Here is a 26,234-nt window from a genome sequence, read left to right as displayed (position 1 = left end):
AAGGAATTTCTCAAGAGTTTATCACTCTTTATGAACTAAGGCCCTGTTGCTGCAAGAGATGATTTGTTATCTTAAGAGACGTTTGTCACTTTTCACTTTCTGTCATCAGAGAGAAGCTGGAACTCCCTCCCATGTAAAAGTGAAAGTGAAGTCACTCAGTCGTGTCCGATTCTTTGCAACCCCATGGACTGTAGCCTACCAGGTTCCTCCATCCATGGGATTTCCCAGGCAAGAGTACTGGAGTGGGTTGTCATAATGTTGACAATCTACTTTCAGCAAAGAGGGGTAGACAACGGCAGAGAGAGCAAAAGGCAGGGCAAGATCAGGGCATGCAGAATCAAGGCAGTGATGGTGCCCCTTCCAAGTCCTTTCTGCAGATCTTGCCGTTTTCCTAAACTGGGGGACACTGGCCAAGGGCTGCCTCCCCCAGTGGGTGGAGAACTGCCAGGAACCCCCACTGGAACTGAGAGCCAGCCGCCTGTCAACCGGGTCTGCCTCGGTCGGTGCCTGGCTGGTAAAAGACTTGAAGAGAATCACCACCAACCTCATGACTGTCTTGAAAAAGGAAAATAAAACTGTGTGCTGAGATAAAGTTTATTTATAGCTCCTTGGTTTTCTTGTGTGGGGTTTCCCCCCACCCAAGGAAATGCTGCAAGTTCATGGTGATTTTCCACACTCCAAACATGTCTGGGGGATGTTCCAGGTGGAAGGGGGCGGCTGCTTCTAGTATTACCACAGCCAGAGTCAGCGCAGTATCTCCCCAAAACACTTGCAAGTAGAATACAGTATCACACAGGAGGTGTATTTGCCAGAGGAGATATATTTGCAGATAACAGGTGGCATATCAGAGTCATGGATACTACCAAAACAATACAGGGAGAAACTAGCAGACGTCTTCAATTAAAACAGTTCACTATGCCTTCCTCCACAAAGTAGAATTTATTATACCGTTCAATGGAAAGAAATAGTAAACAGTAATTCACACTGGTGGGTAACAGAGTCATCAGTATTTATCTTTCAGTTCAGTTCAGTCGCTCAGTCGTTTCTGACTCTTTGCGACCCCATGAATCGCAGCATGCCACACCTCCCCATCCATCACCAACTCCCAGAGTTCACTCAGACTCACGTCCATCGAGTCAGTGATGCCATCCAGCCATCTCATCCTCGGTCGTCCCCTTCTCCTCCTGCCCCCAATCCCTCCCAGCATCAGAGTCTTTTCCAATGAGTCAACTCTTCACGTGAGGTGGCCAAAGTACTGGAGTTTCAGCTTCAGCATCATTGCCTCCAAAGAAATCCCAGGGTTGATCTCCTTCAGAATGGACTGGCTGGATCTCTTTGCAGTCCAACAGACTCTCAAGAGTCTTCTCCAACACCATAGTTCAAAAGCATCAATTCTTCGGCACTCAGCTTTCTTCACAGCCCAACTCACATCCATACATGACCACAGGAAAAACCACAGCCTTGACTAGACGGACCTTTGTTGGCAAAGTAATGTTTCTGCTTTACAATATGCTGTCTAGATTGGTCATAACTTTTCTTCCAAGGAGTAAGCGTCTTTTAATTTCATGGCTGCAACCACCATCTGCACTGATTTTGGAGCCCCCCCAAATATTCATCTTTAGGATGCATTTTTTTTCATCTTCCCAATTGTGTTTGGTTTAGAAAAACATTAAAATTAATTTTTACTCCAGGAGCACAGCTGGACAGACAATCCAGATGCTTCTTCTATTAAAAGAAACTAACAAATTGCCAGAGGAAAACCAAATGCAGGATGCTGACTGTATTTATACAAAATAGACCTGGGTTCAGTCCCTGGGTTGGGCAGATCTCCTGGAGAAGGGAAAAGCTACCCACTCCAGTATTCTGGCCTGGAAAATTCCATGGACTATGTAGTCCATGGGGTCGCAAAGAGTTGGACATGACTGAGCGACTTCCACTTCACAAACTTTCCTTATTGACAGTATTCACATGCTCAGAGGAAGAAAAACAGTATCAGTAAGAAAACACAGGAGCATTAAGACATGTTAGAGTGGCATCACAAGGGTCAGAAGAAGAATGTGGGTTTGTAGGTGGAAAGTTCATCACAATTAACAAAAGTCAGTCTGCTCTACTGAAATCAAGCAAAATTGCTAGGGTGATTTCAGAGAAAACCAAGCATTCCTTCCAAAGAAGTGAGATAATGACAAAACAAACTAAATACAGGAGATATTCACTAGCGCCTCTATAACCCTCACAAACACACCAGTGACCCAACAGTGAATTCTGATCTGTAAGTGATGGAGAAGGAGAAAAAAAATGGAGCAAAGGAGTCTTCCCAGTGTTGATACAATGGCCTTTGTGAATTCAACAGGCATTTACTGAGCACCCACTATATGCCAGGCTCTCTTCCCTAGTCTTTGGATGCCACAGGAAACAAAACAGACAAAAATCTCTGCCCCTGTGGAGCTTACAACATAATGAAGGATTTAAGACATGTGACTCTGAGCAAGACATGTACTTAGATGAGTAAAGATGTGTTAGGGAGAAACCAGAAAGAGGACAGCCAATAAAAACTTGGATATACACACAAACACACATATAATAATAATATATGAAACTGACTGATGACAGCGAAAGTGAATATATAAGCAGAATACATTCTCACAATCTGCAATTATTTTTGCTAAAATCAAAACCCAGCAATTACTTTCCTCTGATGTGGCCTTATATTAGAGGATTCTATGTCTGAGCAAAAAAAAAAAAAAAAAAGGTCTTAAATGATGACCATCATTACACGAAGGTCTGGGATGGAACCACAACATGCAGCGAAAAAATCCAGAGCAACAGACTAGTTTCTGCTGGGGAAAAACAGATGGGAATTTACTGATAACTCTCTTATTTACCTGGAAATATATTCCAGGGATGGGGAAGATGTAGTATTGATGGAAACGAGGTTATTAAAGTAGATTTAGGAATTTCTCTCAGTAGACGGGGTAGCTGCACATATTTTGGCCAACAATTCGCTGATACATGATTCTGCCATTTTCCAGTTAACTCAAAGGTGTAAACAGAGTATATTTGTGTTACCAGGCGACTTCGCCTCTAACAGGAGATGGCAAACGGACTCCTCTCTTTGAAAGCTGCATATTAAGGTCCAAAAGCAAAATAAACAAAAATATATGTAGACACAATGAGAATACCGGAGGGAAAAAGACTTGCAACGGAAACGCTCCAGGTCACCACTTCTGTCCATCCGGGGGAGGAAAAAAAAAAATCTAAGAACATACGTTCGCCTCTCCACCCCTCCCACCCCAGTTTCCGCAGGCTGTCCATCAGAAAGGGGAACGGCGCCCCTGCGGTTCCCCTTAGGCCCATTCAGGGGAGAGTCCGGGGGGAAAGCCCCTTCGCTTTGGAGAGGGGTGAGGTGGGGGGCTGGCAAGTACATCTGAGCCTAACGAAGACTCACAGATTCGAGGCCCAGGAAACGCCAGCCAGACAGCAAAACGCAGTCTAAAACGACGGTGTGGCGTGACGGGGGGCAGAGAAACCACAGCGAGTCCAAATCAATCACTGGGACGGAACAGACAGCCTGCCCAGCGCTGGGGACCCACCGAGCCTTCTCCACTGTTCGCAAGGCGCTGCCGGAGCCGCCGAACCCGGGGCCTCCGCGTTCTCGGAACTCAACAGCCGGCCGGCTGGGCCAGGAGAGGTGCGGGGTGTGGGGGACGCAGTTCCCGGGAACTCCGCCCGCCCTCTCCCGTCAACCCCGCCCATCGGTCCGCCCCATCCCTCCCGGCTACTCACCGGATTCGCTTCCCACATAGCGGTGGCGAAATCGAGCGGAGAGAGCCTAGGGGAAGGGGCCGGCCGCAGGGTCGGGGCACTCGGTTTTTCCCGAGGGTCCCCGGGAGCCAAGGGATGGAGAGGCAACCTTCTCGTAGGCCTCCTTTTCCCCTGTTACAGGCCGGCGTCTTCGGACCCCAAACCTCCCGACTTCCGGCTGCAGCCGGCCAACCACCGCCGGCCCCGCCCCGTCCCCGGAAGCCCGCCCCGCCCCTGACGCTCCCTTCCGCCCTCGGCGCGGGGTGGGCGGGGCCTGCGAGAGTCTAAGTGGTCCTGGGGTTGTTTAAGGGCTTTCAGTCGAAGCGCCCTTCCAGGGCTGCAGCTGCAGTGTAGCGTCCACTGTGAGAGAACGTCAAGCCTCGCTGGCTGTTCTCCCTCTTATATTTATTGATCACCGCGTAGTGACCAAGAGGTAGACAGGCCTGGGAATTAATAGCCCCCAGGACAAGCTTTCACGCTCAGACTCGGATTCCTCACGCTCAGAACTGAGGTGATAATAGTATCTAAGGGTGTAGTGCGGAGAAGGCAATGGCAAGCCACTCCAGTACTCTTGCCTAGAAAATCCCATGGATGGAGGAGCCTGGTAGGCTGCAGTCCATGGGGTCACCCAGTCGGACGCGACTGAGCGACTTCACTTTCACTTTTCACTTTCACGCATTGGAGAAGGAAATGGCAACCCACTCCACTGTTCTTGCCTGGAGAGTCCCAGGGACGGGGGAGCCTGGCGGGCTGCCGTCTATGGGGTCGCCCAGAGTCGGACACGACTGAAGTGACTTAGCAAGGGTGTAGTGAGGTTGTTAAAAGCACCTAGCGCGGTATTTGGCAAACAGTAAGTGCTCAGTTAGTGAAGGTTCTTTGCCAGGCACTGTGCTAGGCTCCAGAGTGAGTAAGACTGACCCGTATGCAGCCCTCATAGAGCTTGGGGTCCAGAGAAACAATAAGGTATAATTTAGATAAGTAAGAACGTGCAGGATGGTTTGTAGGTAGTATGGCAAGTACAGGATTCTTTGAAAGAATGCTTACCTAGGACAACGTGTCTGCCTACCCACTATGTCGAGCCCCCCTACCCCACACCCACCAAGAAATTTAAGCTAAGACTTAAATAGGATGCCCTCCTATTGAAGTTACCTAGGTAAAATGAGCTACAAGAGGGGAAGGATTTTCTAGGCAAAGAAGTACTATAAGGAAACAATTTAAGGTCCTTTTGAGGGATTTCCTTGGCAGTCAGGTGGTTAAGGATTCACCTTCCTATGCTTAGCCTTTGTCAGGGAGCTACGAGCCCCTCCTCCAGAAAACTAAAGTGTAAACAGCGGAAGCACTATTGTAACAATTCAGCAAAGACTTTAAAAATGGTCCACGTCAAAAAAAAAAAAAAAAGGAAAAAAACTTAAAAAAAAAAAAAGATACTTCTGAGCTTTTATATAACTCCACAGATTACAGTTTTTTATTTGTCCAAGAATACCTACAGATTGAGAATCTGACTTTTTTCACTTACTATGAAATATAGGATATACAGATATCCTTCAATCCAATATGTATAGTAAATCGATTACAAAGTGGTGAGGAAAGAATGGATTATTTAGTAAGTAATACTGGGACACTGGTTAGCCACTTGACAAAAAATAAAGTGGAAAAAAAAAAGGTTAAATAAAGATCCCTGCCCCATAGCTTGGCAATATGAAATTTCCATAATCTTTTATTGAACAATGCCATTTCTAGGAGCTAATTTCAAGGAGGTAAATGAATAAATGTACAGAAATGGTCTGTACAAGAATGTTCATTGCTACATTTTTTGGAATAGTAAAAACTTGAAGACGACTTAAATATCAATCAATGGATATTTCAAATGTAAATGTCTGTAACATACATACAAGCTATGGAATGCTGTATGTATTTATCTTGTGTACTACCCCACTGAAAATGTCTTATAGTTTTAATAGCTTATCAACTGATGTCTCTGAAAGTTCTATTTTAACAATCATGTCACCTACAAATAATGCAGTTTTCACTCTTGCTCTTGCATTGGCCAAGAAAAAGGGCATTCAGTCTTTAACTCGGGATGACAAGCGTTTGCCCCTAGCTGGTGCTAGAACACTATAATCTTTAACGACTTCCCCGATGGCTTAGGGGTAAAGAATCTCTCTGCTGATGCAGAAGACAACAAAAGATGTGGGTTTGATCCCTGGGTGGGAAAGATCCCCTGGAAGAGAAAATGGCAACCCATTCCAGTAGTCTTGCCTGAAAAATCCCACGGACAGAGAGGCAGACAAGCTATCATCCAGAGAGTCATAAAGAGACGGACATGAGTGAGCACACACACGTCATCTTTCTGTTCCTTATTTATTATAAGCGTTTAATTGGGAAAGATACTAAATTTACCAACTGTCTATTGAGCTCTATCACTGTTCCTTGTCTATTCTGACTCCTGAATATAATGAACTACACTAGGAGAAATGGAATATGTCCTGCCACATCAGTTAACAAAGGATGTCACAGTCACCAACAATTGCAGTCACCATGGAGGGCGAGCTGATGAGCCCTGAGGGAACTCAGGACGTGAAAATACAGGATACTTACCCCAGAAAGCTGAGCTGCAGATCAAAGGAATGATTTCAGTGCATCCAGACTCTTGAATCTTCCCATGCAAAGAAAAGTGCTAAATTCCTTAACTTGACATATCTGGTTTCTTTCATTAACAGTAATCTTTTGGTGTTCCCAAATGACTACCTGCCCTTTGTTGCAAAACTCCTATATATCCTGACTCCTCCTCTTGCCTCCTTGGGGCAGTTTCTCAGAGCCATCCGAAAAGAATGTCTCCTGGGCTGCAGTCCTCATGTTGGCCCAAGCAAAATTTTAATTCATAATTCCCACAGTTTTCAAATTTTATTCAACCCAGATATGAATGTGCTTAGTCATTCAGTCTTATCTGACTCTTTGGGACCCCATGGGCTGTAGCCCCCAGGCTTCTCTGTCCTGGGACTTTTCCTGGCAAGAATACTGGAGAGGGTTGCCATTTCCTTCTCCAGGGGCTCTTCCCAACCCAGGGATCAAATCTGGATCTCCTGCACTGTAGGCACAGATTCTTTGCTGTCTCAGCTATCAGGGAAGTCATAACACAAGAATCAACAGATTTTCTAATGTTCAACCCATCCTCACCTTCTTGAAATAAACTTTCCTTAGTCATATATTCATTATTCTTTGAATAAATTGCTGGGTTCAATTTTTTCATCTTCTATTTAGGAATAAAATTTATCTATAATTATGAAATTGTTACTGGCTTATGGCAATTGTCTTTAACAAGTTTTGCAAAGTGAACAGTAGTAAGTAATTTAGGAACTAGCACTTCCCTAAGACAGAATGGATTTTCACAATGAAAGTTTAACTGGAAAGGTTAGGGCCTTTTGTGGGGTTTCATTTCTGTGAAACCTTGGGGTTGCCTGGCCTGGCAGCTGGAGAGTGAGATGCATAGAGCTCAGGTTCAGTTCAGTTTGGTCCCTCAGTCATGTCCGGCCCTTTGCGACCCCATGGACTGTAGCCGGGCCTCCCTGTCCATCACCAACTCCTGGAGCTCGCTCAAACTCATATCCAGCGAGTCAGTGATGCTGTCCAACCTCAGATGGATATGTTTTTAAAATATACTGCTGTGTCCCAAATGTGAAGAGAACACATTTCATAAACTGGAAAGAACAGTACAAAGTTTCTCAATCATCTTTTTTCTTATTATTCTGGACTTATAACCGCCATTAGAGAGCAAGCGTGAGAAATGAGTCACAGGGTCACATTAAGTCACAGGGTCTCAAACTGAGAGCTAAGAGGCTTTAGCACACAAAGTATTTTAAAAGTTTTGATAAATGGCCACCGTTTTAAAACCTGGAAAATTTCACATTAAATAATAGGTCTCTCAAGCTCCCCTTACACAGCATCTTCCTGTGCAACAACTGGCAATACCCTCCACTTTGGACTAGGAATGGACTCTTGGTTTACCTGAGTCACCAGACAAGTATCTCTTATTCTCGTCCAAATTACCTGCGCGAGCCCCTTGGGTATTTGGGCTCCTAATTAATAATAACACTCCTCTTATGTTTCTGAGGAAATGGAATGGATCTGGGACTTTCTAGAATGTTCTCACAGGAAACATCATCATGCATTTTTCTGTAACTGTCTCCAGGGATGGTCCAGACATGTGTTCAGCCTCTCATAGTCTTCCAAGAGCTTACTCTCTGTGACGCAGCCTGAGGCTGGAACGGCTTCCCATTGCATCATTGTCTGGGGCTAAATGCCACAGCCGTAGAAACTAGGCATCCTGACCATGGACAGTCACTAGCTTTCTCAGGAAAGCCAGACAAAGAGAAGACGTTTTCATTTATCTTTCTTGTGTTCTGGGTGGAGATGTCTTGCTGCTGCTGCTGCTGCTAAGTCGCTTCAGTCGTGTCCGACTCTGTGCCACCCCATAGACAGGAGGCCCCCAGGCTCCCCCGTCCCTGGGATTCTCCAGGTAAGAACACTGGAGTGGGTTGCCATTTCCTTCTCCAACACATGAAAGTGAAAAGTGAAAGTGAAGTCACTCAGTCGTGTCTGACCCTTAGTGACCCCATGGACTGCAGCCCAAGAGATGTCTTAAACCACCCTAAACCCAGCCCAGGGATCCTGAGGGACAGAATCCTCCCTCCCACCTGGTTGAGTGGATTCAGCTCAGTTCAGTCGTTCAGTCATGTCCGACTCTTTGTGACTCTGTGGACTGCAGCACACCAGGCTCCCCTGTCCATCACCAACTCCCTGAGCTTGCTCAAATTCATATCCATCCAGTCGGTGATGCCATCCAACCATCTCACCCTCTGTCATCCCCTTCTCCTCCTGCCTTCAGTCTTTCCCAGCATCAGACTCTTGTTCCAATGAATCAGCTCTTCGAATCAGGTGGTCAAAGTTGGAGTTTGACCTTCAGCATCAGTCCTTCTAATGAATAGTCACGACTGATTTCCTTAGGATTGACTGGTTTGGTCTCCTTATCATCCAAGGGTCTCTCAGGAATCTTCTCTGACACCACAGTTCAAAAGCATCCATTCTTCAGCACTCAGGCTTTCTTTATGGTCCCACTCTCACATCCATACATGACTACTGGAAAAACCACAGCTTTGACTAGACAGACCTTTGTTGGCAAAGTAATGTCTCTGCTTTTTAATATGCTGTCTAGGTTTGTCACAGCTTTCCTGGTTGAATGGATTAGATCTCAGAATGCCTAGAGAGCAGAGGAAAGGCCCAAGGGGCAAGGAGAGGTGAGGGTGGGGAGGAGCAGAGGAGATCCATCTTATCTCTGGAAGGAAAGAAAATAATCAGATGGAGAATACATGCGGAGGAAGGAAAAGAGTGGCAAGGTCAATTCATGGTGGAAAAAAAATCAATGTCCCCTAAGACAACAGAAAGAGAATAGAGAACCAAGTGATTGGTGAGCTGAAGGATTTAGTCTTAGCCATTTTAGTGGTATTTTTATAACTGATTCTTTGTACGTTTTTTAAAAATTTATTTATGTGGACCATTTTTATAAAGTCTTTCTTGACTTTGTTACACTATCACTTCTGTTTTACGTTTTGGGTTTTTTTGGGTGCAAGGCATGTGGGATCTTAGTTCCCCAACCAGGGATTGAACTTGCAACCCCTCCACTGGAAGCGAAGTCTTAAGCACTGGACCACCAGGCAAGTCCTTGATTTTATATTTAAGGGCCACGTGGACAGCCAAAAATGGGGGCGAGCATACTAGGAGTGTATAATATATGGGAGACGGCAGGATCCAACAGAAAGAGTAAGCAGGAGACAGAGAGAGGATGGGGGGCCACAAGAGGGTCCAGGAATGAGGGGAGAAAGAGCTGTATTTGTGCCCATCGGCCCTGAGTATAAAGACCCAGCCTCCGTCTGAAAAAGAGCCAACAATGAGGCAGTTGCAGAATCAGCCCCGTTGTCGGAGTCTGACAGTTAACAACTCCAGCAGGAATTAAGAGGTGAAATAAGCAGATGGAACATTTGTCAAAACTGGGATAAGTATCCCTGGGAAGGATTTTTTTTATTTGTTTTTTTCCAAAAAATCAGAACAAATCCCATAAATCTTTCTAATTAGAAAACAGAACAAGGAATTAAATTCAACCGAAAAAAAAAAAATGCAGCATGAAGTAATTCACTCACAGTAAATGGAAAGGCTGTCTCGAAAATCCCGCTGATGATTACCCTTGGCTGCTGGGGGAAATGATGCAGGCACAGCAATGGACATCAGCATGCAACTCACAGCCGCGGGCCCAAAGCGGCAGCTGAGATGAGCGACCATCCTAATTAGAGGATGGAGAACTCTGAAAAAAGCCTCTGAGGCTGTGACATTCCTGGCTGGGGTTCTTCTTCCAGGAACGCCACTCCAGGGTTTGGGTCATCACTCTGTCAAAAAGGACTTAATGGGGGTGATCCAGAAAGAGACCACAGACATGACTCAGTGTGAGAGGCTTTGAGTTCAAAAGCAGAAAGCACGTCTATAAGAAATCCTTTGTAAAATTAGGAGGGAAGCAAGGACAAGCCTTGAGTGGCGGAAAGGACAGCTGGAGCGTGTCCTGCCTGCACTCAGCTCACCGCAGACACGGGGGACCTTGACACAGGAACTTTCGCCAGTTCTTAAGAATCACATTCAGGGAGGTCAGGAAACCATGGCGGATTATCTAATATGAGTTGCTCTTCAGTTCTTCATTCAAGAAATATTTAGCAAGCTCCCTCCATATTTCAGGCACAGGCTCTAGCCTCTTAGGATGTACCAGGGAACAAAACAGAGGGAAATTCCTACCTTTGTGGAATTTACATGCTGGGGAAGGTTGGGGGCCTGGCTTGAGGCTGGGGAGGGATGGTGAGAGGTGGCCACAGATACTGTAATGTAATAAGTAAACACATTGTATGGTATGCTGTAATGTGGCAACAGCTAAAGAAACATAGTTAAGAGTAAAGGATATTGAGAGCATTCAGGATGATCCTCATTAAGAAAGTAACATTTGAGGAGGTCAGGGAGCATGTTGAATGGTACCCCGGCAAAGAGGGTTCCATGTAGAGGCAACAGCCAGTCAGAATTCTTAAGGAGTGTGTGTGCACGTGTGCGTGTCTGTGTGTGTTGTGTAGAAGGGGTGCAGATGAAACAGGCCCTGGTATAACAGCAAGAACGGGCCTGACACTGTGTAAAGCTGTGTACAATATGTAATTGACAAGTAGAATTCACACAGCAACCCTATTCAGTAGGCACCGCCTTTACTCCCTTTTATGTGCAAGGAAATTAAGGCACAGATATCATTTGACCTGCCCAAGAGCAAGGATCCAAGCCTCGGTGCCTGACTTCAGGATCGCACTCCTGACCACTGCTCTTGGTTTCAGTCGTCCACTACTGCCACCTGCTTTGGTCATCCAGTCACAATTGGCATTCAAGTACTGCCCTAGGATAAATTTTGAAATTTCTTTTCAAAAGCAGTGTTTCTCCCTGCTTTATCACCTACCACCCTCTCCCTATCCCTTTGCTCCCTTTCCCATTAATGCAAGAACTCTTCTTTCCTGCAAGTTCATCACGGAGACCATTGTCTCTGCCCAGCAAATCAAGCGAATATGGATAGAGTTTCTGTTCAGTTTGGGAGGAGCAGTTGGGGAGCAGTGAAGGGGTGCTTCTATGGATTAATAATGCCCTACAGATCACGCCTGCTCCTTGGAAGGAGAGCTATGGCAAACCTGTGCTGTGCTCTACTTAGTGCCTCAGCCATGTCTGACTCTTTGTGACCCCATGGACTGCAGCCCACCAGGCACCTTGGTCCACAGAAATTCTCTAGGCAAGAATATTGGAGTGGGTTGCCATGCCCTCTTCTAGGGGGATCTTCCCAACCCAGAGATCGAACCCAGGTCTCCCTCATTGCAGGCAGATTCTTTACCAACTGAGCCATGAGGGAAGCCAAGAATATTGGAGTGGGTAGCCTATCCCTTCTCCAGGACGACAAACCTAGACAGCCTATTAAAAAACAGAGACATCACTTTGCCGACAAAGGTCCCTCTAGTTAAAGCTATAGTTTTTCTACAGTAATGTAGGGAAGTGAGAGTTGGACCTTAAAGAAGGCTGAGCACTGAAGATTTGATGTTTTTGAACTGTGGGGCTGGACAAGACTCTTGAGAGTTCCTTGGACAACAAGGAGATCAAACCAGTCAATCCTAAAGGAAATCAACCCTGAATATTCATTGGAAGGACTGATGCTGAAGCTGAAGCTTCACTATTTTGGCCACCTGATGGGAAGAGCTGACTCAATGGAAAAGACCCTGATGCTGGGAAAGACTGAGGGCAGGAGGAGAAGGGGGCGACAGAGGATGAGATGATTGGATGGCACCACCGACTCAATGGACATAAATTTGAGCAAACTCTAGGAGATAGATAGTGAAGGTCAGGGGAGCCTGGGGTGCTGCAGTCCATGGGGTCACAAACAGTTGGACATGACTTAGCGACTAAACAACAATTACAGATCATGAGGGGCAGGATGGAGCATAAATGGAATTTAAAAATAAAAACTACACTTGCTTTTCCTTCTATTCTAACAGGTGCTGTGTAGGGATGTGTTTTTGCAGCTATTCACTCAAGACAAAGCACCTTTATCCCCAAAGCCATTCAATTATGCAATTTAAATGGAGGGGTTGTATGGTATGTGAATTACATCTCAATAAGGCGTTAAAACAATCAATTTTTTCAAAAGATAGAATCTTGGCTTTCCCCTCCCTGGTTTACCCTCCTTCTGACCTCTATCCTCAGGAACCCAGAACCACACTCAGGAAGATGTTCAGTTCAGTTCAGTTCAGTCGCTCAGTCGTGTCCGACTCTTTGCGACCCCATGAATCGCAGCACGCCAGGCCTCCCTGTCCATCACCAACTGGTTCCTCAATCCCAAGCATGATGTCACAACTTTGTTTTGACTCTGAGGCTTGCAACATGATGCCAAGGAAGACAACTCTTTCTCATTGTACTTTCAGCACCAAGTTTCCTGATGAGACAAAAAAAAGATATTCTAACATTTCCATGCTAAAACAAACCCGTACATATTATAGAGCAGAAGGCAATGTTTGTATCCATGAGGGTTTGGGAAGTTTCTTGCTGGTGGCTGGCTGCTCTCGGTTGGGGGTAGGAAGGTTCCTCCCTCCCTTCCACTACTGAACCTGCCATGTTAATGTCCAGAACAGTCAGAAGATGCAGAGGCTGATCCCAGTTCTGGTTCAAATGAGCTGAGTGACGGACTTGAAGCAAGTCACATCCCTCTTGAGCTGAGAAGAGATGAGTGGACCCGGTAATCTTCAAGGTGGCTGCCAGCCCTCACAGTCCATGATTTGATGCCCTAGGGAGATAAATCAGATACTGAGGTCAGGTATGTCAGCCAAGAGATACAAGAAGCAAAAGATACATCCTGTGCCTTTGAGGAACTTTTCATTTACCAGAGGAGAGTAAAAAGAGAGCCCCGTGTAAGATGTGATAAGAGACACAAAGTAAAGAGACAAACCATCCAAAGAATGCGAGGGACAGGAAGTGGCTGAGAGTCAGGAGTGATCAGTTTACTGCTCCAGATCACCTTGCTTTGACTCACCCGTGCATCTAAAGGCAACAAGGAAGCTCTTACCCTTCCAGTTCTCAGGTCCCATGGGCCGGGTCCCTGGTTGCTGTTTAGTTGCTAAGTCGCATCCAACTCTTTGTGACCCCATGGACTGCAGCACAGCAGGCTCCCCTGTCCTTTACGGTCTCTTGGAGTTTGTTCAAATTCATGTCCATTGTGTCGACGATGCCATTCAAAACCACCTCATCCTCTGTCACCCCCTTCTCCTCCTGCCTTCCACCTTTCCCAGCATCAAGATACTTTCCAATGAGTCAGCTCTTTGCATCAAGTGGCCAAAGTATTGGAGCTTCAGCTTTAGCATCAGTCTTTTCAATGAATATTCAGGGCTGATTTCCTTTTCGGTTGACTGGTTTGATCTTGCAATCCAAGGGACTCTTTCTTTGATAGACTATCCTTAACATTATCCTCAATCCTGAATAATCCTGACACTAGAACAAGAATGCACATGATATCCTTTTCTTGAAAGCACAGTGGATTAAATATGAAATGACTTAAGACGAGTCTCATCACTGACATAGAGCTGAGCAAGATCTGCCCAGCAACCACGTCTCAAAAATCCTGAAAAGAATTAAGTTCTTACCCCACTTTGTAGGGTATTTGTGTGTTTTTCCATCTGGTCCGATCCCATTTGCTGAGGCTCTGTGAACCTCTGCAAGTCTCAGGTCACAAGTCTTTGCATCAAGTCTTAATCTGCCCTGATTTCTTAAAAAAAAAAAAAAGTGAAATGCAAAGGAAACAGACAGGAAAAAATTCACTATGTTCTCTCTTTTTCAATTTGTTTGTTTTCCTTTTTCCTGGGGGCTCTGGTCTTCAGGATTAATGCTCACTCTGGGGACGAGGCTTATGTAGTCATGGCAAAGTGGTTAAGGAAATGAGCTAGAAATCCACTGGGGTCTCCCTGAGCAGGTTCAAATCCTGCCGACTATGCATTCCTTTTAGGGTTTCCTGGTGGCTCAGACAGTAAAGAATCTGCCTGGGGACTAGACTAAAATTGGTATCTCTGGGTAGGATCTTGGGGAAGGCCCACCTATATAATACAGGGATATTAAATATTGACCCCTAGAGGTTTCTCCCACCCCAAATATTCTGAGGTCCAGAAAGGAATGATGATCCCACATAGATCTTTCCAAACTGGGTTTTTTACTCCAGGGCTGGGAAAATGTACTCAGAGTCCCACTAGGTGGCGCTGGCAGACAGGCAAGAAATGGCTCTGATTTTTAAATGTGAGCACAAACTTCTATAAGCCAGAGAATTCCTTTGTTTCTGGATGACCAAGATTAGCTTTTGTCAAGCACATGTCAGAATGGCTTTCTGGAGTAACGATAATCTAACTGTACAGCTTTACCCTAAATCAGCCAAATAGTCAAGACTGAATGAAACCAAAAGGAAACACACGTAGGGGTAAAAGTATGCTATAAATACTTTAAATTTAAGAACTATAAATCTCTCAAACTATGTAGTGTCCAAAACAAAGATGAGCGGTCAGGAGACTTAACGATGATCAAAGGTGATAAATTTTAGATTCTTATTCTGATATGGACGTGTCTTTACCAATGAGATGATGCTGATATGAATTCGGTCGCCCAGTCATGTCTGACTCTTTGTGATCCCATGGCCTGTAGCCTACCAAGCTCCTCTGTCCATGGGATTTTTCAGGCAAGAATACTGGAGTGGGTTGCCATTCCCTTCTCCAGGGAATCTTCCCGACCCAGGGATCAAACCCAGGTCTCTTGCATTGCAGGCGTATTCGTTACCATCTGAGCCACCAGGAAATTCAGGTATCCCCAAATTAAATTAGGAATTAAAGTAGGACCTCTCCTTCTTCCCAAGAAACCATATTGTTTTAACAAATCTAGATCTGTGCAAGGATTTATCTGGTCGTCTGATGAATATTTCACTAGAGCTGGACAGGGCTTAGCGACTCAACAAAACTAACAAGTAGGGTCGGATTTTGGATTTGGAGGGGCACAGGCACGGCCTCTGTCTCCCTCTCAGCTCCCGCCATAACCTCTTCCACTTCAACAAGGGCTTGTCCAGTCTTTAAAATGTGATGGGAACAGCAAACTGACTGCTGTCTTCTATTTCCAAACAGTTCCAATAGTTAGAAAATTCATTCTCAGATTAAGCCAAACCCTGGCCCTTTTTAACTCCCACACATGCATCCCTGTTCTGCCTTTTAGAGCAATGCAGAATGAACTAAACTTTTTTTTTTTTTAATGGCTTCTCCTTCAATATGGGATGGTTCAGGCCTCCTCAGCCTACAACAGCATCCGTTTTTTTCAACCATATTTCATATAACAGAGCTTCTGCATCTCTCTTAGTTACCTTTCTCTGCAGTGGGACCGTTAGCTGTCTTGATTTAAATACTGCTGCTGCTGCTGCTAAGTTGCTTCAGTTGTGTCCGACTCTGTGCGACCCCATAGACGGCAGCCCACCAGGCTCCGCCATCCCTGGGATTCTCCAGGCAAGAACACTGGAGTGGGTTGCCATTTCCTTCTCCAATGCAAGAAAGTGAAAGTGAAGTCGCTCAGTCGTGTCCGACTAGTAGTGACCCCATGGACTGCAGCCTACAACCCAATCCTTGCATATGCAATTGATCTTTAGAATTAAAATGCGGATGTTGGGCTCTGTGATAACCACGTGGATTTAAGCTCAAAGCTGTGGTCTGTCGAAATGACACACGATCATTTCATCCTGACTCTGGTACCAGACATCCCTGGATTCAAAGTTTTGTTCCTGCCCTGCTGAGCTGTGTCATCTTAAGCACATGGCTCATCTCAGATCATCAATTTCCTCATCTCAGAAACAGATCACATTCCCATCTGCCTCCCAGGGGTGGTTCGATGGAAATGTGATCGTTTTGTGGGAAAAGTATGTGTAACACAATTCACAGAACACAGCAAGGGTCCTTCGTACTAGCTATTCCCCCTTGTCCGTGTCATATGAAGATCAGATAAACATCTCCTTTAAGACACAGACAAAAATACTGAATGTTACTCTCAGGGAGGAATAAAGAGAGACCTCTGTGGCTCAGCACCATAGCGTCCCTTCAAGCTGATGTACACACTAATCAGCAGTCTTTAGGTACAATCCCTACCCAGCCATGGCTGTTCCTACTGGCTGTGAGCCAGTTCATGTCTCACCCACAAAGATTATGATGGATCTTGTCAAGCGCCATGCTGAAAGCAAGCATGGTTTTGACGCCACTGCTTTCTACCAGTCTAACATCCCTATCAAAAAAGAAATAAATGAAGACGTGTTTTGTTTCCTGAGATTTCGGGTTGGCTCTGAGTGATCCCTCCTTTTCTAAAGACTTACAAAGAGTCTACTTAATACTCTGTTCAGTTGATGGGTTAAAGTGGTCAAATTGTGGGTTATTTCCCCCTTCGTTTCTATCATTATAATAATGTTTGTGGAGTAAATAGCTTTTTAAAATTCTGTTCTAGAATTCTGCCAGGGATAATTGTCAAGCTGACTAGCTTATCGTTTTTATAATGTGCCCCTTCCCTCCCCCCTGGTTTTTTTTTTTTTTTTTTTTGAGATTCGGGACAACTTTGTTCTTCTCTTGTCTCTTAACAGTTCTGCTATTCTCCATGCTTTTTCAAAGATTATTGACAAGGGTTCTGCTAGTTCTTTGAGCAACGTGGGATGTGATTTGTCTACGTCTGGAGATTTGAATTTATTAAGGGTGTGGGGGGGAGATGAAAAAACACCACACTGGTTTCTAGCTTTGGCTTTTCCCTTTATCTGCTGAGTGCGCGTGGGCAGGTTTTGGTTTTATTTCAGCTGAAATTTCCCCATCTGGGAAATCAGGCATTTGGATCAGATGAAGTTGAAGGCCCCTTCAAGGTCTGATGGTCTCTGTTTTATGTTTCAGGCAATCAAACCTTTTCTAACGAGTTGTTCTCATTTGCCTTGTCTTTCAGTGTCCTCTCAATAAAATTTGCTCTACTCTTTTTAAAATTGAAGAATAGTTGATTTATTTTCTTAACGTTTTATCTTATATTGGAGCATAGCTGATTAGCAATGTTATGTTAGCTCCAGATTTACAGCAAAGTGGTTCAGTTGTACACATACATGTATCTGTTCTTTTTCAAATACTTTTCCCATTTCGGCTGTTACATGATATTGAGCCATTTTCCCTGTGCTGTACAGTAGGTCTTTGTTGGTTATCCATGTTAAATCTAGCAGCATGTACAAGTCCATTCCAAAGTCCCAGCCTATCCCTCCCCACCACCCTTCTCCCCAGTAACCATGCATTCTTGCTCTAAGCCTGTGAGTCTAATTCACAATGTTGTGTTAGTTTCAGAGACTCAGATATAGATAGATAGATGGATAGATAGATGGAGAGACAGGGTTCCCTGTGACTCAGACAGTAAAGCATCTGCCTGCAATGCAGGAGATACTGGTTAGATCCCTGGGTCAGGAAGATCCCCTGGAGGAGGGGGTGGCAACCTACTCCAGTATTCTTGCCTGGAGAATCCCATGGACAGAGGAGCCTGGCGAGCTACAGTCCGTTGCGTCGCAAAGAGTCAGACACAACTGAGCAACTAACACTCCACTCCATAGATAGATAGATAACTTTTTCAGATTATTTTCCCTATTAGTTTATTACAGAATATTGAGTATAGTTTCCTGTGCTATAAGTTCAGTTCAGTTCAGTCACTCAGTCATGTCCGACTCTTTGTGACCCCATGGACTGCAGCACACCAGGCTTCCCTGTCCATCAACAACTCTAGAAATTAGGTCCTCTTTTTTCTTGTCATTGTGGTTTTGAGGATACAATGAGGTTTCGAATCCAAACACCTTAGTCTGGCACTTAGAACTGACATACCTGGCCTGATGTCTCATCCTGCCTGTGTCTCCTCCTCTTCCTTCCCTGGGTACCAGTTCTCTCTCCATTCAGATGGGCATGACCACTCAGTGGTCACGTGTGTGAACCCCGCCCCCCCCCAACCTTTTCCTGAGGTCTCTTCCCCATGGTGGACTGGTATTTCCAGCCACCCCACTCAGATCCTACACTCCCTTTAAGACCCAGTTCAGTGCCCATTTCCTTCGGGAAGTGTTCCCTCCCCGCTCTCAGCCCCAGACTGTCCTTCCTCTAAATTTCTGCTGTTTTCAGTACAGATCATCTGGCCCTTCGTCCTGACAATCCTTGTGACATCTGGGTGTGGGTATGTTGCTGAACTGTATAGTTATTGCTTTACCCTTGTTGAGCACTGCCCAGAGAACTCAATAAACCAATGTGGATGTTGCATGAATTCCAGGCCCTTATCAGTTTTCCCTAATCAGAACATTGAGGTAATTACCTAACATGGTGGAAGCACCTTTTTCACCTTAGAAGTCACGGAAAGGTGAGCTCGAGTAGTTAAACACTTGGTGTCTTCTTACATTTTAAGACAAGAAAAGGGCTCTAGTGCACAACTGATAAACGCAAAACTGGCTCACTTTCCTCCCGAAGCCAGTGCAGATTAGGGATTGAAGAAAGGTTGTTGCGTGTACAGAATGACTCAGGATAGAGTCTGATTCATCGGTGCCTGAGCTAATCCAACCTTCCCTGTACTGACCAGCACAACCTAAAGCTTTGAGTCAAAGGCCAGGTTTATACTTTATCTGATAAATAGTGCAGTTGCATTTCTTAGGAAGGGAGAAACTACTTTTGTGCGTCCTACATCAGTACCAATATATATTCCAGCAGACATGGACTGTGCAAAAATGCTCACATGTGGAAAGGCACCCCCTCCCATCTGTGAAATTCTCGTCCATAGTAAATTGTAAACTGTAACGGGTAATCCTAACAGAACACTTCAGAATCACACCACTGTCGTAAAAGTACCAGAGATGTGAGAGAAGACTTGGGATGAGATGGAACAGAGGAAAAATAAAGTCTTTCCCCAAACAAGTTACTCATAAGCTCACAAAGCATGTCAGAGACACACGCGCTGGGCATCCACCGTGAACCAAGGGCTGCTGAGGACATGGTGTTGGGGATGTAGAAATAGAGAAAAGATACACAGACTTTGCTGGCAAGGCATTCACGGTGCTAAGGGAGAAGCTGTTGAATAAAGAGAGAATACCTGTGATACAAGAAGAGCTGTGACAGGGACCTGTGAGCCTATGGCCCAGAACTTAGGGGGACGTGAACATCTTTGTTCTTGCGGCCATGTCCTGGGCCTTAGTAGCAAACACCCTTCTCCATGCTCCTGAGCCCCGCCCCCAAACAACAGGGGGGAAAAAAAGCTCTCTCACTTCCCTGGGGGTCACTACCTCTGCTTTAAGGGGAGTCTTCCATATTCAGGAGGAAGCCAGGGACTGGGAGGTCCTGGCGCTTACTGTTAAAATGAAAGCTGCAAACCAACAAGTCACTCCCTGCTTGTAAAGCAGTGTTTGCACAGCACCTTCATTGCCCTGCTTGGGGGTGATAAGCACAAATTTCCCAGGCACAGAGAAGTAAAAGCCGGTGCTTAGGAAGCTCGTAATAAATGGGAGTGTTTATAACTGTTAAACAGAATGATAACACTGGAACTCCTTCCAGGAAAGCAAAAGTAAAAGTGTGTGAAGGAACGGCCTGGCCATGTGGGCTGCTGGATGGATCGTCAGGCGTGGGAACATAGACTCCTGCACCGGGGATCCTTTCATGTAGCAATCACCCAGAAAATACAGCACCGAAGCAGCAGCTCCTCCAGTTCCCAAGCACCACTGCTCACCTTGTCACTTGGAGCGGAAGAAGTGCTTTCCCTGGGAAACCCTATGCCTGGGAAGCCAACCTTATCCCTCCCATGCCTGAACCCCTGACCCTCACCCCACCCCACCCCCAGCCCTCCAGGCTGCAAATTCCAGGCAGCCCCTCACCTGGATCCTGGCTGCTGCATGGTTCCTCCCCTTCTCCTCCGGCTTGATCTCCAACGCCTGGGAAGGAGAGCTCCTTTCTGCCCACTCCCCAGCTGGACCTTTCCGGGGAGGTGGGTGAGATCACAGTCTCCTTCCTCCTGAGCAGAGGCTAACCTCACAGTTCAGGGACCCCAGGATGGACTTGGGAGCTCCTGAGTGTCTGCACAGCTGGCCTCCCACCAGCAGGGGGCTCTGTTCCTGCCTCCTTCCACCCCCAGAGGTTCTCCTGAGGCTGAGGTATGCAAGTGGTCCAGGGCCTCCTGGAACTAGGGCATCACTGGTGCAGGAGGAGAAGCAATGATGCAGGATTTATGTCCTTCTCATCACCATGGTGGCCACAAGAAAAAAAAATGCTCATTAAACACCATCAAGGCGTATCAAGATTTAGAAACAAGCATTCAGGGGAGTAGTTGGGGCTTGGGACCCTGGCTCTGCCCTTTACCAGCTCCTGGTCTTGAGCCCATGAATGTCTCGGAACTTCCTTCTGTGCATTTATCAAACAGGGACAGCAAACACCTACCTCATCTGTTTGTTCTGAAGATTAAATCTGATCATGGAAGCCCAGGACTGGCATATTTCACGAACTATCAGCAATATCTGGGCTTTTTTTTTTTTTTTCCAGAATTTTTTATGCAGGTCATTTTTTAAAGTCTTTATTGAGTTTGTTGCAATATTGCTTCTGTTTTATGTTTTGGTTTTTGGCCACGAAGTATATGGGATTTTACCTCCGCAACCAGGGATCAAACCTGCAACCTCTGCACTGGAAAGTGAAAGTGTTAGTCGCTCAGTCGTGTTCAACTCTTTGCTATCCCAAGGACTGTAGCCCACCAGGCTTCTCTGTTCATGGAATTCTCCAGACAAGAATACTGGAGTGGGTAGCCATTCCCTCCTCTAGGGGATCTTCCTGACCCAGGGAAACCTGGCTATCCTGCATTGAAGGCAGATTCTCTACCATTTAAGCCACTAGGGAAGCCCCCTGCATTGGAAGGTGAAGTCTTAACCACTGACCACCAGGGATATTCCAGCAATATCTAGTTTATTACATGAAAATGGCTGTTACCTTAAGTGTTTTTTTTTAATTTTATTTTCTCCACTTTAATGAATTGATGAATAAATTAGTCAATGCATAAATTAAGGCTTCCCTGGTGGCTCAGATGGTAAAGCATCTGCCTACAATGTGGGAGACCTGGGTTCAATCCCTGGAGAAGGAAATGGCAACCCACTCCAGTACTCTTCCCTGGAAAATCCCATGGACAGAGGAGCCTAGTAGGCTATAGTCCATGGGGGAACAAAGAGTCAGACATGACTGAGCAACTTCACTTTCTTTATTTTCTTTCTTTCTTTCTCTGGTGGCTCAGGGGTAAAGAATATGCCTGCCAATGCAGGAGATGCAGGTCTGATCCCTGGGTCAGGAAGGAAGAAGATCCTGGAGAAGGGCATGGCAACCCACTCCAGTATTCTTGACTGGTAAATCCAGGGACAGAGGAACCTGTCAGGCTCTAGTCCATGGGGTCAAAAAGAGTTGGACACAATGTAGCAACTGAACAACAACATAAGTAAATAAATAAACAAATACAAGCATCTTTAAAATGTAAGAAAAACAGAAATCCTTTCCCAGAGTATTCACTGGCACTTGAGCTCCAATCAATGGAAACGTCGCTAAGAACATCAGAGACATGCCTGGAAGGAGGGGGCGTGAAGCAGTTCTGTCTACTGTGGCTAAAGGTCTTGACTCTGTGCATCCATGAAGGCCTTTGTGAGGTGCTTCTAAGAAGATATTTTAGGACCCAAAGCACAATGTGTTATTATTCCCCTAATGCTGCAAGATCTAGCCTCAAAGGCGGCATCTCCAGGAGGTAATTGTCAGACTTCTCACACTGAATAGAGCCCTGTTAGAACACCCCCCAGAGACACACGTTTGCATCCAGATTTACAAGTATGTGGGAAAACAATGGAATACTACTCAGCCATTAAAAGGAACGAAATTGGATCATTTGTAGAGACGTGGATGGACCTAGAATCTGTCATACAGAGGGCAGTAAGTCAGAAAGATAGAAGCAAAATATTGTATATTAACACACATATGTGGAATCTAGAAAGATGGTACAGATGAATCTATTTTCAAGGCAGGAACAGAGACTCAGATGTAGGAAATGGACTTGCAGACACAGGAGTGGGGAGAAAGGGGGCATGTAATATAAATGTTGGCAATATACTCAAAAAACTTAAATACCAGTTGTCCAAACACACACACACACACACACATCTCCCGTCTGGATTGTCCTGCAAGCTGCTTACTTACCTACCACCTGTTATGTAGGAAAAAGCATGAGCTTTAGCATCATACTGATTGGGTTCAACCCTTGGCTCTGCCTACTGGATCACAAAGTTATTTCAAGTAACTTAAGTTTCATTTTTTCCATCTATAAAATTGAGACAGTGCTTCCAGGATTGATATGAAGAGTAAATGAAACCAGAAGGTTGGTACCCAATACTAATGTCCCCTCTTTCTCCATCTCTGCCCTTTCCCCTCTTTTCTCCATGCACAATAAATAGGAAGGAATAGCTCCTCCCCATTTTTATTTGAAGCAAGTGAAGCGTCATTTTTCATCATTCATCGTATGTTTTTCTAGGAAAACGGACCATGAGGAGCCTAAGTGCCCAATCCTAGTGGTTCAGCAGACCTCGTGTGCATCTGTGAAGAGAAGTAAACCTCAAGAGGAACTTCTAATTTGCTGTTGTTCCTGTGTCTTGCTTTATTATGCCAGTGTTTCATTGTGTAAAGGGTAAAAGTACAGAAGATGTACTAAAGAAACATTCTTCCAGCAATTTAAATGTCCATAGACAGAGGAATGGATAAAGGAGATGCGATAATATATATACATATAAGATGGACTATTACTCAATCATAAAAAAAGAATGAAGTAATGCTATTTGCAGCAACACGGATGAAGCTAGAGGTTTTCATCATAAGTGAAGTAAGTCAGTCAATATCATATGATGTCACTTACATGTGGAATCTAAAATAATGATACAAATGATCTCGTAAAAAAAATGATACAAGTGTTTCTGTTATTTACAAAACAGAAACGGACTTACAGACATAGAAAACAAATTTATGGCTACCAAAGGGGAAAGGGGATGGGGAGGGATGAATTAGGAGTTTGGGATTAGCAGATATACACTATATAAAATAGATACACAGCAAGGTCCTACTGCATAGTATAGGAAACTACATTTAATGTCTTATAATAAACTGTAATGAAAAAGAATCTGAAAAGACTATATACATATACATATATATTACAACTGAATTACTCTGCTGTACACCTGAAACTCACCTAGCATTGTAAATCTACTATCAGTTCAGTTCAGTCGCTCAGTCGTGTCCTACTCTTTGTGACCCCATGGACTGCAGCACACCAGGCTTCCCTGTTCACCAACTCCAGAGCTTGCTCAAACTCATGTCCATCAAGTCAGTGATGCCATTCAACCATCTCAGCCTCTGTTGTCCCCTTCTCCTCTTGCCCTCAGTATTTCCCAGCATCAGGATCTTTCCCAATAAGTCAGCTCTTTGAATCAGGTGGCCAAAGTATTAGAGCTTTACCTTCAGCATCAGTTCTTCCAGTGAATATTTAGGACTTATTTCCTTTAGGATTATCTGGTTTGATCTCCTTGCTGTCCAAATACTTCAACTAAAAAAAAAAAAAATTCTTCCTGAAATTAAATTCTGACAGTACAACCGCCTGTGATCTCGATGATACAGCAGAGGGAAGACCCAGAGTTAGCAAAGGAAGCCCTTCAGAAGCATCAGGTTCTGAAAGAAACTTCCCAAAAGTGCAAAGGAGAAACACAGAGCCAGAGAAAAACAGCAAAAACTATCATGGGCGTCCAGCCATGATGTTAGCAAGGCTGGGACTCAGAATCTAGCTGGGACTTGCAAAAAGTGCTCTGAAACAGTGAGAAGAGCTTTGTGTGAGTGTACTTTGAGCTGGGAGAACAAGGAAGGGCCAAGTCCCGTGCTTGGGGCAGGTGGGGTAATGCTAGCAGATGACAGAAAAAAGCAGAGCAGTTCCCCTCCTACCCAGCTGCCATCTCCTCTGTCTCCAAGAAGATCTTCAACCTGGTTAAGAGGAAACTGCAGCCCTAGGCTTGAAGCCCTGCGGAAAATAAATACCCAGTCTCTTTAAATGAGCTCAGATTTCCAGGCCCTGACACATTTCATCCCCAAGGAAGAAAGAACCTGAAGGTTTCGTCACAGAATCATTGTCAGTAATCTCTCAGGAATCTCAGGAGTGGTGCCAAGGGATTTGCGACGAGGGGCAGTCCGAGTTGTCAACAGGGGGAACATGTAGGTTCTGGGAAGTCTTCACAGTTGAGTTTAACTTTGAGCTCCAGCAAACCTTAACCTGGCTAGCTTGCAATTGCTTCAAAAATATTAGTCGCTCAGTCGTGCCCAACTCTTTGCCACTCCAGGGATTACAGCACATCAGGCTTCCCTGTCCTTCACTATCTCCTGGAGTTTGCTCAGACTCATGTCCATTGAGTCGGTGATGCCATCCAACCAACTCATCCTCTGTTGTCCCCTTCTCTTCTTGCCTTCAATCTTTCCCAGCATCAGGGTCTTTCCCAATGAGTCAACTCTTCGCATCAGATGACCAAAGTATCGGATCTTCAGTTTCACCACCAATCTTTCCAATGAATATTCAGGGTTGATTTCCTTTAGGATTGACTGGTTGGATCTCCTTGCTGTTCAAGGGACTCTCAACCACCACAGTTCAAAAGCATCATTTCTTCGGTGCTCTGCCTTCTTTATGGTCCAATGACAACTTGAACATCATTTCACAGTTTTTTCTTTTTTGAAAGCTTACCAAAAACCACCAGGTTTTCCCAGAGGTACTGAGTCTTTCAGCAGGGGTTTGGGCAAAGTTTCTTATGGTAAGATGAATAGGTAAGGATTAGAGATGATCTCCAGTTGGGGAAAGGCACAGCTAGGCAAACCAGTGTATAGAGAAAGCACTGAAGGATTGAGCTGAGTCATCCAAAGAAAGCGGGCGCAGGGCCAGAAGCCTCCAATCCTTGTGTGGGGACTGGTTCTGCTAAATACCTTTCAGTGACGTGTCAGATACTGCAACAGATAAATGAGAGTTGATATAAGATGGAGACACACAAGTTAATACTCAGCAGGATACAGTTTGCTGAGCAAGGAGCCAAAACAAACACGTGGAATTTAATGGGGGAAAGATTTTCATTTTGATTTTCAAAAAACAACGACTCAGTTACTCAAACTATTGACAAAGAGTTCATGTGAAAAAAAAAATTTTTTTTTATGATTTTAGTGAACAAAACACTCAGCGTGAGCCCAAAATTCTGATGTGGCTGCAAAAATACCGGTGTTTGTCACAGCCACACCAAGATGGTGCGTGTGCCGCGGGCTACCTGCATCAGAGCACCCGGGTTTGTTCCAAGCGCCGTGTTTTTCCTCCACATTCAGCTTTGTGGGCCTCTGTAATTTTTTTAAATTGCGAAAGAAAAGTACAGTTGTGGTCGAAAACCTAGAAATGTAGGAAGTTGAAAAGGAGAAAATAAAAATGATCCCAATGTCACCGTTTCAGGATAATTACTAGTTTTCGTGTGTCCTTCAAGTCTTTTTTTGTGTGTGAGATGGAGGCATATGGAAGGAAGAATTTACAATGTAGCTTAGGTAGAGTTTATATTCTCTTTTTTTAAATTAACATCATATCCTAAATCCCTCCCCCCAACTCATTATATATTCTTTAAAAACACCGTTTTCATAGGTAATCCATTGTTTTAGGACTATGCCTTCATTTGTTTAAATTGATTCATTCCTGTTTCCATTCAGAGGCAGGGGCAGAGA

At 44.9% G+C, this 26,234-nt stretch overlaps 1 protein-coding gene and 1 long non-coding RNA gene across 4 annotated transcripts in view; both read right to left on the bottom strand.

The window, feature by feature from the left end:
- Nucleotides 1-3,995, bottom strand: part of PARP11 (poly(ADP-ribose) polymerase family member 11) — a 38,447-nt gene extending 34,452 nt beyond the window's left edge. For 2 of the 3 annotated variants that reach the window (XM_015094981.4, XM_015094982.4), the window contains exon 1: nt 3,784-3,995. Coding sequence is in view for 1 of the 3 variants with exons in the window: in XM_015094982.4 (XP_014950468.2) it covers nt 3,784-3,801 (18 nt within the window). In the remaining 2 variants the exon portion in view is untranslated. Of the gene's footprint in view, nt 1-3,590 lie in introns of all 3 variants that reach the window. The other variant, XM_042247636.2, reaches the window with a different exon arrangement.
- Nucleotides 3,996-9,846: 5,851 nt separating this feature from the next.
- On the bottom strand, nt 9,847-20,497 carry LOC132659638 (uncharacterized). The gene is made up of 2 exons (XR_009600298.1): nt 20,318-20,497; nt 9,847-13,192 (listed from the first exon to the last, which is right to left on the bottom strand). It is a non-coding gene; the product is annotated as an uncharacterized LOC132659638 (long non-coding RNA).
- Nucleotides 20,498-26,234: the final 5,737 nt, after the last annotated feature.

This window comes from Ovis aries, chromosome 3 (genome assembly GCF_016772045.2).
Source record: "Ovis aries strain OAR_USU_Benz2616 breed Rambouillet chromosome 3, ARS-UI_Ramb_v3.0, whole genome shotgun sequence".
Classification (NCBI taxonomy): Eukaryota; Metazoa; Chordata; class Mammalia; order Artiodactyla; family Bovidae; genus Ovis; species Ovis aries.
This window is presented reverse-complemented; position numbering and strand designations above follow the sequence as displayed.